Here is a 20097-nt window from a genome sequence, read left to right as displayed (position 1 = left end):
TTAATGAAATTCAGTCTCTTGACAAAATAGAAATATTCACATGAGAAATGCACTCAAGGCTCTTGTTTACAAACATTATCAGAGATGGCATCAAGTAAACTCTTAAATACACCAAGAAGCACTTCCAGTAAAAAAAGATCTTCCCTCTCTTGTCAGAAACAAGTATCACATAGGGCTTCTGCTAACAGTTGTCTTATGAGAAATATAATTTTAAAGAATATATAACAGATTATCAAATTTACCCTTGCCTTAAATTTCCGTTTTACTTTTTTCTTACCATTAAGCCTTTTTATAAAAGTAGCTAGTCTTTACAAACATCAAAAATGTGTGTGTAGAGGTGTGTGTGTGTGTACATATATACACACATGAATGTATGTGTATATACGTATATGTATATATTCCATTTGAACATATGAAAACCCACATTTGTTGGGGAAAAGAAAAATGAACTAGAGCCCTATTTCTCAAAGTTTATCACTCCTCAAATCATCTGAGGATCTTTTTAAAATGCAGACCCTGATTCAACAGTCTGGGATGGAGCCTGGAATTCTGAGTTTCTACAGAGCTTCCAAGTATGGTGCTTAAGTTGCTGGTCTAAGGCCCTGTAGAGCTAAGAACTAATTTCCCCAGATCTCAGTGATTTTTTGGACTGTTCTAAACATCTTCTTAATGTTCGCTTATTCTTTCAACAAATTTTCTCTAAATGTGTATCATGAGGCAGGCCCTTCAGTAGGAGCATAAATAAGATTTGATATCAGCCCTCAAAGAAGAGAACGACCACTTTCCCAGGGGGAGCAGAGAAGGCTAAAGACGTGACCCTGCACTGAGTCCTGGAGACAATCAGGAGTCCACAGAGCGGAGAGGAGGAGGCTCCCATCTCAGGCAGAAGAAACAGCCAGACAAGCAGGAAAGCACTCTGGAGGAACTGTGCATTACATCAAATTCTGAAACACACGGTCTTTACGATGGAGATCAGATAGGTGACTGGGAACAGGCAAACAGAGTTAGATCACAGAGTCCAGTATGTCACTGGTGACTTTAGAAAGAGCAATTTTAGTGGATTGGTGAGGTCAAAAGCAGATTATAGTGCACTGAGGAATAAAAGGAGGACAAAACTGAGGCAAATGAAAACACCCTTTCCAAAGATCTTGCTATAAAGGAATTAAAGAGACCAGCAATTAGAAAAGAACAAAAGTCAAGGGCAAGTTTTTATTTTTTATAAGTGTGAGAGACCTGAGCACATTAACAGGAAAACTTGGGGTCAGTGAAGAAAGAAAGTTTAAAAACACAGGAAGGAGACGATGTTTGACGAAGCAGTGTCCTAAGTAAAACCGGATGAACAGACAACCAAGAAATTAGCATTGGACCTAAGCAGTGACACTTCTTCCTGAGACTAGAGAGTAGAGTTTCTCAGTCCCAGCACTTCTGACATCTGGAGAGAGAATTCTTTGTCCTGGTGGGGAGCGGGAGGGTGGGGCTGCCCTCTGCACTGTAGGACTTCTAGCAGCATCCCTGCCCCTAATACTCACCAGATACCAGTAGCACTACCAACCCCATCCCAAATGTGACAATCAAAAATGTCTCCAAATATTGCTAAGTGTCCCCTGGGGGAAGGAGAGAGCAAAATCTCCCTGGTTCCAAACCACTGGTCTCGAGGAATGGACTAGACAATTCTAGGAGAGCTCAGAGGGGCTACTGACACAAAGCAGGTCCCATCCACCAGTCGCACCAAAAGAGGAAGGTCCTTTGATCAGAGGGGAGAACAAGTATGTTTTTGGTGGGTGGAAAAATTTTTGAATGATTCTGTGCAGAATGGGAGAGGAACATAAGTAGGAAAACAAAGCCATCTGGGTATTAGAAATGTTTTCTATCCTCCTAGACAAAAAAGCAAATATATTTCCCTTCATGGGCTCTCTAGGAAACAGTAAAACAAAAGGACCTGAGCTTGAAGAATGCACTGAAGGAACTTTATCAAAATATTCTTAAAAATTTAACGAACTGAATCATTCTAAACAGTGTTCTGACTCTTAGAAGAAACTTTCTGTTTACCAGAACAAAGATTTAGGGGTAAAAATTGAATTGATCCTCCCCTGCTTCAAATACACAATTTTATCAAAATTCTCTAAAGTCTTTAACAGGAAGTCTTCTATATTTAATTTTCCCAATCCTATCCATTACAACCAATATTTTGATTTTTAAGACACAAAAGTAAAACAATCTAATATTTTAAATTATGCATCATCACCTTTGAAAAACTGTCATTAACTTCCATACGCTGCATATGTGGGTATTAGTCCATATTAATACGCATGCTCAGTGTAGAGAAAAAAATTAAGATTTATATCTAGGTCTCAAAAGCTTAATTACTGCACACTTACAGCGACTGGTCAGAAGACGTTGTAACTAGCTATCTCGTCTGAACTTATCTTCTAAGTACAGTCTTTACAACTTGAGAAGCTGGCTTGTGTCTTAACCACCTTGTAATTCCTGAAAATGCTGGAAGCATACCTGTTCACAATTCAGTTTAGGCAGCTGCCCTTACACAAGTGAAAACAGGCCAGGTGTCTGACAATACCTCCAGTGTCTGTTAACATTATTTCCAAGGAAGTGATCTGCAAAGAAATTTATCTCACTTAAAAATCTCCCCAAAACACATATTTAAAAAATACAGAACTTTGCCCTAGAAAATTTTCTTTTTTTTTTTTTTTCCTGGATCCATGAACTCACTGAAGCACGTTCGTGTGCAGCTAACAGAGTGGATTTACATTTAGCCAAATCTTCCTCGAAAGATCAAACGCATCTCAAAGCAAGTACCTAATACACTAAAATGTGCTCAAACAGTAATTCCAGGCATGATCGGCAAAGATTCTCATCCGTGCTAAAATAACCCAGGGAACAGGCATCTGCTGAGAAGAGTGACTGTTTCCTGCTAGAGAGAAGCCACAGCGTCAGCTGTCACCTGACTACGGTTAGTCTCACAGCCTGAACAGAACTCTGTTAGGCTCCCCAGCCACCTGAACAGCTCTGAATACTGAATGATAAGCGCTTTGGATGCGTTAGCACTTCTCTTTGAAAGCAAGAAAATTCAAATTGGATTCAGTTTCAGATCTGCCACAGGCACTGATCAAAGGATAAAAAGTTAAGCTGAAGTTCTATATTCTAAAGACCAACATGAACATGATTCAACTGTATTTTTAATTGCAACATGACCTGCACATGTGAGGCTCTGCTACGATGAACTCAATCATTAGGAAAAGCCCGGGCACTTTACCCGGAACCTGACTACAAAGTGGTGTGCGGGCCTACACCCAAGTGAGTACAACTTACTGAAGGCAAACATGTTCGTACAGCAGTCAGGGTTAGTGCTAAAGCTGTCATGTCTCTCTTCCTCCCGAAGGAAATAAGTGCATATGATTTGGAAACATGTTAAGAAGTATAAGAATTGAGAAAGAGAATGTGGGTATATAAAGATCGTTAAAGAACAACCTAGACATTAATAATTACAGCTGACAAATCTAAGGATTTCAATACCTGGCTCATGTTTTAAGCTACTGGGAGAAAAACAACTCTGTTGCCTATTTACTGTTGCAAGTTACTAAATGAAATTACTTCAAAGCCAACATTAAGCAAACAAAATTTCACTAGACACTTCAGTCAACTCAAAGTACTGAGTAGAGTCAACTTCCAAAGCGGAAAAACTTCTTTCATTTTTCTTAATATATACAAAACGGATCCAATATTTGATGGTGCTCAACACTAAAAAGTCAGCAAGGCCATAGCACTGATTTCCATGATGAGTCATAATCTTAACATACGGGGGTTGTATAAACATGAAAAATAGCTGTAAAACTTAATTTCTCATTTCAGAAAGAAATCTGGGTGTATTTAAGTGCTAAACAATCTTTGTGTTGGCCTCTCACTGACTTTTATTTTCTTTAGGAAATATTACAAGTATGCTAGTCCTAATTCCACTCTCTTTTTCGATTTTCAATTCTGTTTTCTTATAAGATGTCCTCCTCCAATGTAATTTAATTTAAAAAAATTGTCCCTTTAACATTTAAAAGAAGTTTTAATATCTGAAACAAAAATTAACTGGGTTCAAAGATCATGCCTTACGCCTATGTTTCTAATAATGACTTAAAAGTTTTATTGACAAGTTTAAAGTAAACCTAAAACAAATGGCAAAGGATGTAATTATTTTATTTAACATCTTCATTAAGAACTCCTTTCCCTAAAAAGAGCTGAAAATAAAGCTAAAACATAATTCAAGCATGATGACATCTATAAAATTAACAGTCAATAAATAACTTAACCTACATTACTATTTTTGTTTTAAAGTACTTCAAATAATTCTGGAACAGAAAACTAAATTATCCAAGATGTGACTGCATCTCAAGGCAAGTGAGGCACAGACAGAACTATATCCATACGGTGTTAATGGAAAGTAACATGATACAATGTCACCTTAAGAACTAAAAAGCTGTACGTACACTGCAAACTGAGAGGATGCTGGGATGATAGTTTAAGAAAAGCACACAACTGAAAATGGTAAAATGCTTCAGGACCAGAATGAAGAAGTTTCAGTTCTAATGTTAGTAACCATGATTAGCAGTGACTGTCTAGAGAACTGTGAGAAATTTGTGGCTTAGCAGGCAGAGTCCCTGGATAGATCAGTGGTACCTGTCACAGTTGCAGGAGGAAAGCATATGCCTCTTTCAGGGGAGGGAGGAAAATGCTGGTATACCTTCCATATTTTTTAACCTTGCTATAGATAAAAATTAGTGTTGGTACAAGATGAGAAATTCCATTACTGATGGCTATTACAAGGCTAACTTTCCCCAGACTCGGGGTTCTTTCCATTGCGTAAGTTATAGGAAAAAAGGGCACCCTAAAATAGGTGAGTCCCGCTCCTGGGGCTTCCAAGATTTTTAATTACAGATGAAAGCTATAAGATCCGAAGAATATGAAAAAGCCAGAAGCAAGGCTGCAAGGGCCTCAGCAGTTGTTACAGAAGTCAACTCCAGCCGTGGAGGGCAGAAGGGGGCAGAACAACCATCAAGGCACTGCAAACGCTAGTCTCTCTCATTCACCAGGGTATGCTGTAATATTAAAGAGGGCCCCAGGGTGTACATCAGTCTGTCTGAGCAGGAGCACCCATGAGGTTTTCTTTCCTGGGCTAACTCCCTAAACCATATACACGTCTGGGTTTTTTTTGCTTGTTTGTTTATCATCATCCCAAGAGGTCTACTGGCTGGTTTCAAGTATGTACTCGAAATACAAGATGAGCCAAACATACTATCTTTATTCCTATCAATCAATCTCTTCTTTGTACAATGGCTCAATGAAATAATGTACTTCACTTTGAATTATCAGTTTGAGAAAAGGAGCTTAGAATGGTGTTTCCCAAATTAGAACATCCAAGAGTATGCCCATAATACAGCCTTAAATTCACAAAAAGGAAAAACGAAAGAAGAAAGGTTTCTTCCTGTTTGCCGACATTGAATACGAAACAAAGGCCAAAAAGGGGCACATGCCTGCCCACTGCTGTGTCCCTCACCCACCTCACATCTCTGTCTTCCCTCTGACGTCTTATTCAGCCTCAATTAACTTTTGGCATCTTTGGTACCACAGTTGGTACCAAAGCTGAAGAAAATCCACAAAGTGAACCACAGTACTGATGCCACTGACAGCAGTGGACAGTCATTTTAGAGAGTACTTTTGGGCTGTAATAAATCAGAAGATGAATCATGATTCAAGTCACTTAAAGCTACTTTTTTTTTTTTTAGTTATCAGGAATGTTACTGCTTTAAAAATTAAAGGTGGCTCTCTTGCTCCCTCTCATTCTCTGAGAATACTTTCAGTGCTGAGTATCAATTAGTCTTAATTTCTGGTTATTGGATCACTTAAAGGAGTCATTTTTCTAATGAAGACTGACTTGGCCCTGATGAGAATACATCAGGCTTTCAAAATCTAATTTCTAAGAAGTACAAGTTTGGTAAGCATATGTAAGACTCAAAGCAGAGAAAGAAAGATACTGGTTTTATATTGTCTGATTCCTGGGAGAATATTCAAATACCATCATAAAAAGATCAAAAAAAAAATCTACAAGGCTTGATGAAGGTTCTTTGAGGACAGGGTGCTGATACACACACACATATATTTTCAATTATAAAACCATTCTGAAATGTTGTATTAAAAATGTAAACAGCCAAGAGAGAAACAAAAACAAAGTCAGACTATTCACTGTATAACAGGAAAAAAATCTACTGTTAAAAATCAACCTGACTCAACCGCTTTCAGCCAGAACAGGCGCTTGGCTTAAGATGCCTGAGTAGGTATCTAACAGCAAACCCAACGAAGGCAGGAGTCTGTAGTCCCTTTCTTTTCCCACCAGATCACCGACCACTTGGAGCTACAAAAAGGAATGGAGAGCTGACTAAATTGCTAAGAATAACAGGGAAAGTAGCAAAGTATTCCTTTGGAAAAATTAAGAAAAGCACACCTTGGGAGGACTTACTGACTAATCACAAAATGTCAGCCCCATTCAATTCTCCAGACTTAGATATCATGATTGTTTTCAAGACCTGGCTACACTATTTCTATATGCTCTTAAAATCATTTCCCTCTGATGTTTACAAGCCTTGGATAGCGAAAGTAATCTCAAAGCCAGAGGTCGTGAGATCCAAAGGCTGGTGCCTATGTTCCCAGAGTTTCTCAGGTGAATCCTCCATCAGAATTTTTCCTTCATCCATAAACATTCCCACATTCCCTACTTTTACTATCAGTTAAATGAAAATGCTGTTAGGGTGAGGGAAGCCCTTTTTTGGTCCTTTGAAACTGATCATAATTTAGAAATCACCCTTCGTCTGCCATTGATTAGAATGTACACTACTGATTTTATTTGCCCCGAGTGTAAGTCATGCTATGAAGAAATTTTAAACAATTGTTGAAATTAAAACAAAGGCTTTGAAAATAGCTCTAAATATGCTTTTCAAATTCTCAGTAATCATATAGGGAAGTCCAATAAAAATTCTTTTTAATTGTTTTTCTAAACGTAGTTTCCCATACAATGGATTGAGTCAGACACAACTTTTACAAGTCATTAGTCATTTGAGTGATTCTTTTAGCATGAATATATCCATGGGAAAAGTGTAAATCTTTTTTCATTTCAGTTGAATCAGACTTTTTCAAATCTCATGGAAAAATATCTACTCTTAAAACCTGAAATCCTACTTCACTGAATAAGAAAATCAAGAATACTGTTTTTAACCACTAAATTGTTACTATCTGGACATATTTAGACAACTAACAAGAGGAAGGGAGCTTTCAAATTGTTCTTCCTGAAATTAGATCACAGCCATCTCTCCATGACAGGCAAGCCAGATGGGTCAGCAGGATGCTTGCCACTAGCCTAATGAATGAATCAGACAGCTGTGTTTAAAGATTGGTACTGAGGACCAGAAACACAAATATAGCTCAAAGAACTGAGTAACCTTTAGAGATAGAAAAGCTTTAGATCTATAAAGCTTCAAGAACACTTTACTCCATTCCACCCCCTCTCACTATTCCCCCCATGTGGGGTTATAATTTCAAATCTGCATAAGTAATCCCTTAATTATTTGCAATTAATATACAATTGATTTGCATGCCCCAACGTCTCTATTAGCCATTATTAATTATAACAATAGTGAATATCCATGTAAACTACATGCCAAGGAGTGTTCTAACTGCTTTGACGCTCTTCCAATGAAAATCAGGAGAATTATCCATTCAAACTTCCATAAAAATTACAGGGGACCTTGTTACAACACCTCTTTAGTAAAGGTCTACATATTCATAAACCTGGATTTCAATCAGATACAAAACTGATTTTTACTCAAAGATTTTGCTGGATAACTGTATGAAAAAATAGAGAAATGTATTGAGGTTATACTTCTAAAGAAATAAAAATAATGAACAAATTGTTAATTTATTTGGTAAATGAAAAAACCTATTTCTAATAAACCACTGAAATGGAAAAATGAGAGTCATATCACTTACTTAACAGGAAATTTTAATAAGCAGGTAAAACAAAAAACGCTAACACACTATGAAAAAGAAACAACAGAAATGAAATGGAAAGACATACACTGCAAATTTTCGGTGTAGCTGTATTTAATGAAGTCTAAAATACCTCCACTTTTAAAAGTCAGCGTTTTTTTAAATGCAAGAACAATTTGTAGTAAATATTCTTTGCTGTATAATGCTAGTATTACTGGATTTTCTTTGCCAATTCCTTTAGTTCAAGTATCACTAAAGAAACATAAAAGTATGGGCATGTCAAATCCATCTAAAAAACTAGGCAGTGGCTATCGTGTTTAACAATTTGCAATACGTGTGTTAGGGTTTTAAATTTGATTGTTACAACACCCAAAGTAATTTACAAATGGAATTCCATAAAGATGTGTTTCATCATTCTAAAATGTGACTGTCTTTCCCAGTGTTTTAAACTGTTCAAGGTCTATTTACTTAGACCTTAAAATAGTTACAGAATTCAATCATAGGTTGTTATAAAAATGTGTCCTCCAAAAATGTGTGTTGAAGTCCCAACTTCCAGTACCCCAGAATGTGACCTTATTTGGAAACAGGGTCATTGTAAATATAATTAGTTAAGACAAGGTCATGCTGGAGTAGAGTGGGCCCTTAATCCAATTTAACTGGTGTCCTTTTAAGAAGAAAATTTAAGACACAGACACGCATAGAAGGAAGACGACGTGAAGACACATCATTGAAGACAGCCATGTGACGACAGAGGCAAAGACTGGAGTGATGTATCTACAAGCCAAGAGCACCAAAGACTGCTGAGAACTTCCCGAAGTTCGGAAGAGGCAGGGAAGGGTTCATCTCTAGAGTCTCTGGAGAGAGCATGGCCCTGCCAATACCTGGATTTCAGACTTCTAGCCTCTAGAATTGTTAGCGATTAAGTTCCTGTTGTTCTGAGTCACCCAATTTTTGGTATGTTGTTACAGCAGCTCTATGAAATTAACTATACAGACCATATATTAAAATTAAAATCTAGCTGTCCGAAAGAGCATCTTTTAAAGTAAAGCACAGCTTTGAAGTCAGCAAAACCTGAGTTCGATCAAACACCTATGCAAATCAAAAGCTGTGTGACCATGGACTTCAGTTTATTAGTAAAGAAGGGAAAATGAGTCCTACCAAACAGTGTATTTCTTAAGATAAATTATATAGAATGTCCACAACATAGACGTTAAAAATGTTGTCTCTCCACTCCCAAGCCCCTCTCCCTGTAATGAGAATGCATTTTAACCTGTGGTCATAGACTATTTGGCTAACAATTCAGAAAGTAATATGATTTAAACAGAGGGCTGCAATTCAAACATTATTAAATAAATTTTATTAAAAACCACTGTCCTAAGTGAAGCCCTGATGGCTTTACTACTTAGAAATCCCTAAATCTTTACCCTGGGTATGACCACAGTGCTGTAAGACGTGATGTTTTTCGGAAACTTCTAAGAAGGTAAATGCCACCTTCTCCTACCTAAAAAACTCAAAGTAGTGTCAATCACCATAGAAGGAAAGAGGAATTCTTAAAAGTTATCTTTTGTACTTTCAAACATTATTTAATACAAGTCTTCTGATTTTACTAATATTCTTACTTATGTGTAAACTGACCCGAGTTCAGTAATAAACAAACACAAGACTCATGTCACTAAAAAGCAACTGTTCAAATGCAAGAACTTTTTATTTCATGTAATAATCATAACATATGCAAAATAATTAACTTTAGCAAGATTAGTAGAAAAAGAAGTATAACTCGCAAATACGATAAGCACGTTCCCCTGATGTGCGGGTTAGGCAGTGACAGAGCCACCATATTTAGACTCATCTGTCCAAAGACTTTGGAAAAGGAGATCAAAGGCCAGCACCATGACATGCTGTGTGGATTAAAACTTACATGAATCTAAGTTTAGTGACCTGAAGAAAACCTAGAATCAGGTTATATATTCTAATAAAGTAAAATAACTACAAATTGTCTACTACCACCAAAGACAACAGCTAACCTCTAGACTACCTGAATTCAAGTGGTGAATAAAGACTTAAGCTGAATGCTTACTGTGTGTAAAGATAACTTTACATACTTATTTCAAGCCACAGAATATTCCTAATATAGGAGTTTTATACACAAGGAAACTGAGTGCTAAGTTTTGGCTATATATACAGTGTAGAAACACCACATTTTAGAAAGGAGCTGCCAAAGCTACAACCTAAAATATAAATTTGCAAGCAATCACTGGCTCTGCTTTACATGTATTAAAACATTTTAAAGGATAAAAGGTTTTGAAATTTTATTTAATTTGTGGGAAAAGGTGTTTTCAAAAAGAAATCTTACTTAATATCAATGCAACACAAAGCTGCCCCCAAAGTAGCAAGTTATTCAGAAAGCTAATATTATCTATGGTATTGCTTTAAGAAAAAACAAACAAACAAACAAACAAACAAATCCTGAAAATAGAATCCGAGAAAATGAAGCTGAAGTGAATGCTGAGCCACTGGAAGACAGCCCTACTTAGACTTGTAACAATAAAAACACAAGTTTAGTGCTCCACTGCAGCCCTACCCTGTAAGGATAAGCCTGGTTGGGTTGTTCAAGTTTACGTTTTTCTGCACAAACTTATCTGCCTTTTCTAAAGAGAAGAGGAACTAACAGTTGGTGAACCGCTGCCACGTGTCTGGCACTTTATTACATGGTATGTAATGATTTTTTAATATGACATACATGGGTTTTCATTTCTGCTCCAATATTACAAGTTGTGAGACCTTAGGATATTAACCTGTGACTTGGGTTTCTCTCTACTAAAATAGATATTAAAATAATAACTACCTCACAGGATTGTCAGTGAGGATATTATGAAGGTAATAAAATTATCCCAGTTCTTGGCACATAGTACACATCTATTAAATATTAGCTAATATTATCAATAATTCTAAAAAGTAGCCCTGCAGGTTGGCTTTTAAGAAATGATGCTTAAAGATGCAGTAGCTTGTCCAAAGACATGCATCCAGAAATATTAAAGCTAGTTTTGAAAACCCAAAGGCAATAGAATTTGTGCTCTCTTAAAAAGTGTTCCAGTTATTGTTAGTCGTTCTGTTCCTCCTGCTTCCTCAACTGGTCTTTTACAGAAGAGAAAACTTATTTCATTGACTTAAGGTATTTAAATACTGGAAATAACCTTAGAAATCACTAAGCAAAGGAGTAGCGAACTGCTTTCCACACAGATAAACCCAACTGATAGTCCCTGCCTGAAATGATAGGTCTAAGAGGCGGCTGGGAGTGCTACCATGAGAAGGATGAGAATCTGGGAAAGTTAGAAAAAAGTAAGACAAACAGGGACAGCTGCCCGTGGCAGGCATGACAGCGGAGGGAGGAACAAGCCACACTGGGTCAACCACGTGCAACACATCCGTCACTGCTGTGCAAGTTTAACACGCTCACAGAACTCATCCAACTCTCACTGAACTTGGGGCTCGATGTCACAAGTTCCAAGTGACCTCTCCTCTCCACCATCTACTGGGCTCTGTGCATAAGCGTGCTCTTGGCTTCCTTCACTACACGTCATCTGAAGCACCTAACATTTCTCATGCAATACAAAGTTAGCCCATTAGCACCATTCCACTCCTTGAGATGCTACATATACTTTACAAATCTCTTGGAATATTGGTTCTATATCCTGACTAGAACAAGGCAGAGTAATTCTAAGTGTACGTATGAGATAAAGAGCCTCCTGAAGAAAAAGAATTAAGTAGAGGGGAAGAAAAATGTCTGAGCAAAGCTCATGCCAAAATAAATCACTGATATGTATTAGTTTTTGATGTGCAACTCATATCTAAGTAGTCCTACTAGGAACATTACTTCTGGCCCCTGATAAAGTTAATCTTGAGATTTTGTCCCAAAGGGGCTCTTTCTATAATCAAAGCATTTAATTACACGGCGTTTAGTAAATTTTCCTTTGAGGTATCCTATAACAAATTTTTGCTTGAGTCAAAAATACTTCTTACAAAACCAGCTCGTATGCTGCCTTCCAATTCTTTCTTGCTACAATAATCCATTTTCAAATTAACACTTGAAATTAAAACATCTGTGATAATGGATTTCTCTATTTTTTAATTCATCCTCCAATACCAATGACCACAACCAAGTATATACTTCACTGAAACATTAGAAATAATTTTGTATCATAAATTATTTTATTTTTTAAAAAGATTAAAAAAATCAAGTGTATGGTACATTAAATATTTACATTATCTTCATATATCTAAAGTGGTGGTATGTGGAAGGTGTGTGTGTGTGGACATGTTTGTGTATTATATAAACAGGTATCTCCCAGGAAGATTCTATACTGATAAGTCTGTGGTGACCATCCCCCTGGATTTTCAAAGAACTCCACAGGTGATTCTGTTACACATTTCCTGGCTGAGAACCAAAGAGAAAGTGTATTTCAAAGAGCTTTCAATACACATGCCCCATTTAAAATATGCACCCAAAAGAAAACCACCTGGGCCACTAATTTTAACTACCGGTTCCAGACGGTATTGCTGGCTCAAGGTATCTTGTTTTTAAATCTCCCATTAAAAAGTGTAACAACCTGAGTTTTTTTTCCAGAAGTGGAGAATAAAATTTTTAGAGCCTACAACTTAAATTACAGTTTTAAAGATGATATCTACAAAATCAATTAAAGAAATGTTTATAATTCTCTGCCACACTGTGGTATTTATGATCGCTTACAATAATTTTATTTTGCCTATCTTTAAAATGAATATACACTTGCTCTCCTCTTCTACATTATGTAAAATATTTGAAGAGAAAAACTGTTAGTTTCCTTTCTTTGAGAGTTAAAAGCCCTTAAAACATTTTAATATAGCACCCAAAAATAGATGAAGGCACATAAGGTATAATAAAATTATTTTTAATCAAATGTTATAATTTTCTTTTTCATTAAATGTGCCCATCTAAAATATATACAATGACAAAAGAAATCAAAATGTTTTCTAAATCACTTAATAAGGGAATATATATTTACATATATAAAGTCCAATAATGAATACCATATTTCTTTGATTCTAAGACATGTTTTACATTTTGGTATTTCTGAATTAGGAACGCGTCTTACAATCACTGGCATGTCATATTGGAACCATTTTACTTTATTTCTGAATGGTGCTTCTTACAATTAATGGCACCTCAGATCTGATGAACTAGTGTTTATAATAAAAATACTTTTTCAAATTAAAAGAGGTAACTTTTTCTTTTTAAATGTAACAAAACTGTCCCATCCTCAAAACAACCCCAAATGTGTCACTCCATAAAACTGAAATACATTATATAAGTGAAAAATGGCCCAAAAAATTTAGTGAAGCAACTAAATTATCAGGACAAAAGAAACTGCTCTAGTAAGAATGTAATAGCTTAAATAATAAACAAACTGTATCACTTAAATACTGTATGAAGTCATTTCTGGAGTTTTAAACAAGTAATGTTCTACTATTCCATATTCCAATGCTTTCTAAGTATTGTCCACCCTATACACTGAAAGAAAATTAGAATAAAGGAACATTCCACCTATGATATGCTATCAGGACTATCTTGCTTTAAAATAAGTTTCTATCTACAATATAAATGATCAAAGTACAGTATATGCATTCATGCTAAGAATACAATGTTTAATGAAATGTTTAAAGATAAAAAATAATAAAAAATTTGTCTATTAAAACTGCAATCTGTTAATACCACAGAAAGTCCTATCATTCTAACATACCACACATCAAAACACTGTAATCTCATGTCCAATGTAATTACTGCCTGCAGCACTTCAAACTATTTTATTAAAAGTATTTAGGTTACTGTTTCCATATTCTAATTGCTAGTATTCTAGTGACAGCAGCACTGTGATCAAAAGTATCAAAAATGTGATAAATCTTCTGTCAAACTTATCAAATAAGACAACTTTTCTCTCCATCATTAAAAAAATAGTGAATGGAAGTATCAATTTTGGAAATTCAGTATGAGGATGAGTAATATTCCTTTCACTTAAAATATCACACAACAAGAATAAAGTGCGAATAACTACACATCGTGTTTTTCAGCTGTTTAGGAGTGTCACACATTTCCTAGATGGGTTTCTAAACACAGTACTGACAACTGATTTCAGGTAACTTTCACCATCAGAATCTCCAAATCAGCGCAATACTTGTACACATTTTGCTTTCAAGTTTGCACATGAAGGCCCAAGAGCGATAAAAAGCTGTGTTCAAAAGTCACTGAAGTCTCAACTTTTTTTTATTGCTACTTAATCCAAGTGAATTTCACTTAATTTTAATAATGATAAATGTAACTAAGTAGTTTAAGAGAAATTCTAGTTAATATAATTTCCTTAAGGACAAGGCTAATCTTCCTGGAATATTAAAACTTTGTACCAATGTCACAGTTTCTCCCATTACCCCAAGGAAAGGATCTGAAACCAACCCAAGTTATTGGACTGAATTCAATTACCTTAGAAATAAACACCAAATCCCCACTCTCACTCACTTTTCCAAATACCAAAATCAATAATGTACTATTTCTATTTCAAAACTCGTAAGGAGAAAAAGACTTTAGTTTTGGCTAGGAAACTTAAAGCTCTCCAGAGCATCAGAGGTAAGCAAAAACAACCCAATTTTAAATGGGTGGTATACTCTCCCACTGGGGGGGTGAGGGGGGTGCCTGACAAATGTAACTTAAGAACTGTAGATAAACAGAGCACATGATGAGTTAGCTGTTGGAATAGGAAACAAAATAACTATTCATAGGACCAAATGAAAGCTTTCATTATGAAACAAAAAAATACCAATGGTTTTATATATATGTGTATATACGTACAACCCAAAGGAGAAACAAATGCAAATAAACGAAAAGCAAAAGCAAAGAATAAGAATAAACAAAACGGGAAACCAATCCCAATTTTTTCTGCTACTCAGTTTACCTTGGAGGCTAATCTGAACAGTGTTAACGCATAGCCTACAAAACACATGGTGGACACGTCGTTTCCGGTACACAAATTAATGGTTTTAAATCCACCAACACCACTCTACATCTTGTGCAATTAAGAAATTCACTTCAGGCAAGTGACCAGTAATACTTCAGTACTAGCACTATCTACGCAGAACAGCAAATAGAGTGTGAAACAAAGCAGTGCAAGCGTTTACGTGAAATTCAGCTCCATGCTACATCTGGCTTCATGCTTACTTATTAAAAAAGAACCGCCAAGCTGCCAATGTATTTCTTTACAATATTTCTTATTTTACCAGCATAAAGGCTAAGAGCTGTAACTATGAACAATGTCAATTAGCCAAATTTCTCTAATTTTCTATCTGGTTTTAAAGAATATTTTATTATCTAAACTATCAACTTTCTACTTTTCTCTGTATGTGCGTGAAAATAGACATACAGAGAAACAGAAAAATCTACGTGACTTACACAATAAATATACACAGATTTACATACATACTAATGAGACTGCATGATTTTTATATCAAAGTACATGCTTTTTCCACCACACAGTTCTTTTTTGTTGTTATTAAGAGTAATAGTAATAGAAAACTTTTGCAACAACTAAGCACATGCCACTAATGATTCATGGTTTTAAGAATTTGTAGGTTAAAAAAATACAATTCCTAGAACACTGTTATCAAACAAATAAGTTTTATTGGCATCTAAAAACAAAATTCACCCAACATTGAAACGTACTTTAATATTTATGTTGTTTTCTTTTTTCTTTTTTCGTTTTTACTCACTGCAGTATGAGGAACAAATCACAAACACTTACTTTGGAGAAACAGAGACCATAGTGTAGATTTTACAAAATCACTTTTTAAAATCTCTGTATTGTGCTCCTCAAATATCTAGAGCCAGTCTTTGCATAAAATATCACAGCTTTGTCTATTACCTTAAAATTCTGCAGCAGCCTAAAGATATGGATAAGATATACCACCACTTTCTATTCTGAAATATATCTATTACCATATCCAACCTAATGGTAGTATCTAAAAAATTCTTTCTTCCATAGGAAGTCTCTGACAAGCTGTTATTTATTTCCTTGAAGTTAAAAGAATCTGGGGGCAACATTTATCAGAAAAATAAAAAAATGTTTACCTACCATGTTCATATTAAGAACAATGTCTATACAAGTCAGTTGTACAATTATTTTAAGAGAAAGGTGAACATGAACATCAGATTAACTTAACTCTGGCAGACAAAAGTGAACAACTATGGTCCAGTCAGCCGTTAATCTATTACAGAGAGATGACAACTTTACAAAATGTATCTTTTACCTACTGAGTGATGGTTATGTCCCCTCAGTTTCTGTGCTTTCTACCACTGGTTCACTTTCTATATCAGCAACTGTGTCACTCTTCTCCTTGTTTATTTCACTGGACGATGTCAGTTTTTCATAAAGTTCAGGATCACTCTGTGCTGGTAAAGGTGGTGGCTGAGCATGTCTCTCGGTATTTTCACCATTAACCTGAGGCACATTATCACCTTTTCGTTGAGAAGTGGCCCCTTCAAAAAACTCAAAAACCCGAGCATGAGGAGGGGGGACCCAGGTGTTCTGAATTCTATCTCGTCCAAGACGATTCCCATTAATTTCTCTGCAGAAATCAAAATCTCTGTCATCCCTATCCCTCTGCCTCTCCCAGGGTCTTCTGCGGTCATCAAAATCTCTGTGAACTTCTTGTCCAAATCCTCTGTTCCAAGGACCACTTCTAGGGTCAAAGCGATAGTTTCCAGACCGAAATCTACCTCTTTCTTCATGTAAGCCTTTTGGACCACCATAGACAGGCAGAACCCGATGCTCTCTTTCATCAAAATCTCTAGGCCCCCAGGGCTTCTCTGGATTAAAGCCAAAGTGGTCTCTTCGACCAAGATGATCTATGCCTGGCCTCACAAGATTCTCTCTAATATCTACAGGAGGTCTTCCAAAGTGATCTCTACCATCTAATGGAGGCCTTCCAGGGCCTTCTCTTGGATCTACAGGCCGTCCAACCACATCCCTAACATCCACTGGGGGAGGTCTACTAATGGTTTCCCTGGTTTCTATGGGAGGAAACCGGTAATCTCTATCTCCTTCCTGTTGAATGTTATCATTTCCAAGTGGTATCCTTTTTTCTGGATTAGTAACATTGTCTATACTTTGTCTTCCAGGAATTAGAAAAGGTCTTTCAGGCTGACTAAAAATATCTCCAGGAGGAAAAGGACCACGGGGTGGCGGATGAAGAGCTGAATCAAGTACCGATGGGGGAGGGAGCCCCCTTTGGGGTGGAATTCCAGGCTGTATTAAAGGGAATCTTGGTCCAGGTGTCTGTGGTATCAGTGCTGGACGAATGTCTAACATTGGCATTGCAGGCATCCTTTGATTAGGAAGATTTAAAGGGGGTAAGTTTTGAGGCCCAGCTGGTGGCTGTGTTCCCAAAAGTCCAGAAGTATTTGGAACACTGGGTGGCTGTACTCCTATAAGTCCAGAATTGTTAGGTATATTCGGGGGCAGTACTCCCAGAAGTCCAGAACTAGTTGACACACTTGGTGGCTGTATTCCCAAAATTCCAGAGTTATTCAGAATATTTGGTGGCTGGGCTCCAATAATCCCAGAACTACTGGAAACATTAGATGGCCGGACTCCAAGAATTTCATTATTACTTGATACATTTGGTCTCTGGACTCCCAGAATTCCAGAGCTGCTCGTCACATTTGGCGGCTGTCCTCCTAGAATTGCAGAGCCAGTCGAAATATCATTTGGAATCACTAAAGTGGAAAGAAGACAAATAACACAAGCAATCATTCTGGTGTAAAAAGGAAACTATACTAACACTCACTAATGCTAAAATTTCCAGTAGCTAGCGTATTAATCAGCTATTTGCATCCGCCTCCCCCCAGAATCAAGGTATACTGGATACTAAATAAAAATCAAAGCTGAATTATTAATACCATGTGTGGGGAAATTCAATTATTAAAACATGAGCAGTCCGTTACCTGCAATGTTTACATGAAATCTTTTCAAGTTAAACGAAAATGTCAGGTTTTATACTGATTCTCCACCTTCAATAAGTCTTTATAAGTACAAACAATTCTTAATATGCAATGGTGCCAAAAAAGGGGGACTCTCTGCTTTCCAGCACCATATTTATCCTCTAGACCTAGCTAAATATCTGGTAGAAGTAAGTTATTTATACCTAACACTTGCTCGTTTTAACCTTCCTGTAAGAATGCATTTTTTGTGCAATCTTATTTTGACAACAACATATTAAAACAGTTCCAATAGGCCAAAAAAAGGAGGAGGAGGGGTCTTAATGGAAAGGTGTCAAAATCTATACTATCTTGAACAGAATGACAAATTTGTTTTTAATAGAAATTTTAGGAGATAGTGATCTTTTTTAAAAAATTGCGTATTTGTGCACTGAACCTGGTTACATATGCATGGCACTTCAGAGCCAAACACCAGTATAGAGAAGCAGTATTTATGATTTAACTATGTATTTCTGGGTTTTTTTGTTTTTTTACCTGATCTGGTGTTTTCACCAGAAGAAATCTGGTGGTCTAGAAGATGAGGTACTTTCTCTTCAGGCTCTGCTTGTTTAGTTGGAGGGTTAAAAACACTTCCAGCTGGCAGAGTAGAAGTAGCAAGACCACTGGCAACAGCACCACCTGGTAAAACAAGGCCACCAAATCCAACATCTTTCACAGCTTCTGGAGTCATGGCTAATGGTGGCTGCACTAAAGCTGTTTAAAGAAGGAGAACATATAGTTCAGATCTAATTTGCTAATCAATTCATGCGCTAAGTTAAAATACTAAGTATAACCAACACTGGTCTTGACTTCCTATCCTCTTTCGCCAATTATTTGGTAAGACTGCTCAGTTAACAAGACGTGTGTGAATTCTCTTGGGTCTCTTTATTTCACTTATACTGAAAACTAACTTCTGGCAGCCTGAGTGTTTCATTTAATGGCATCTCTGTATTACCTAGCACATTATACAGTAACTGATGCTCAAAATGACAAATGAGCCATTATGAAGAGGCTAAATTATATTTGGAAAGGTTTACTTTTTTTAAATAGGAGAAAACAGTAATTTTTAGAAATATTTTGAAGAGAAATGTTTGGTAAAAATAAGGATCCATACTTAAAAAAACCCCAGCACTAAAAAAAATCCTAATTTTTCAAGGATGCCAGTATGTGAATATCTAAATATACAGAAATGATTAGTGCAAACCAACAAATATGCATGAGAATGAAAATCTGCCCAATCCCCTTGAAATTATAAGAACTAGGATCCTCACATTCACTACTTTTTGTCAAATGAGGTTAGAAACTCATCAGATGAGAACTACAAGTAAAAAGGTGTAAACATTTAATTTTAAAGAATGGATAGCAAAACCCTTGTGTATATGTTAAAAAAAAACTAAACTAAAGGAATATAAAATCACAACTGAACAATTAGAATTTTTAGTCCAGTTTATGTCACAACACTATTAAATCATGTATTTTGGGATTTCAGAAACTGTTTCATGTCCACATTTAACTCCAGACGACCTAGATAAACTGTTAGCATGTAACAGAGCTGTAAAACCGGGATGAAAGGACCCAGGATCACATGCGGGAATTATGAGAATTAAATGAGACGATGCGAACAATCAAGCGAGCGCCTGGCACACAGTGGTATTTCTCTTTCCCCTTTGACTACTGATCCTAGATTTTCCAAAATGAATAAAGTAAGGAGAAATAACTGGGAGGTAGGCTCTAAAGTAAGATGAGTCTCTGAACGGTGAATTCAGAAACGGCTTCTGAACACTTTTCTGAATTTCAGAAAGAATAAACACTTCTTCCTAATTAACTAACAGTAACAGAAAGGATCCCAATGTTGTCTGAACACTGAAGGACAGAAAAAAGTTTAAAAATATAAGAAAAATGTGTTATAATATTTGAAAGGAAAGCCCTGTATCATACACATTCTTTTTACAGTAAGTCCTTTGGTCCAATATTAGGCCAGAAGCTAGGACGCTCTCAAA

At 36.3% G+C, this 20097-nt stretch overlaps 1 protein-coding gene across 10 annotated transcripts in view; it reads right to left on the bottom strand.

Annotated features, from left to right (window-relative positions):
- SCAF8 (SR-related CTD associated factor 8) overlaps positions 1-20097 on the bottom strand; it is a 191643-nt gene that overhangs the window by 97808 nt on the left and 73738 nt on the right. For 7 of the 10 annotated variants that reach the window (XR_004322075.1, XR_004322072.1, XR_004322073.1 and 4 more), the window contains exons 20-21: positions 18593-18811; positions 16369-17836 (exon numbers count right to left, since the gene is read on the bottom strand). Coding sequence is in view for 4 of the 10 variants with exons in the window: in XM_032485235.1 (XP_032341126.1) it covers positions 16383-17836; positions 18593-18811 (1673 nt within the window). In the remaining 6 variants the exon portion in view is untranslated. Of the gene's footprint in view, positions 1-15722; positions 17837-18592; positions 18812-20097 lie in introns of those variants that run through there. The other 3 variants (XM_032485233.1, XM_032485236.1, XM_032485237.1) reach the window with 1 other exon arrangement.

The sequence above is a fragment of the Camelus ferus genome, chromosome 8 (assembly GCF_009834535.1).
Source record: "Camelus ferus isolate YT-003-E chromosome 8, BCGSAC_Cfer_1.0, whole genome shotgun sequence".
Lineage (NCBI taxonomy): Eukaryota > Metazoa > Chordata > Mammalia > Artiodactyla > Camelidae > Camelus > Camelus ferus.
This window is presented reverse-complemented; position numbering and strand designations above follow the sequence as displayed.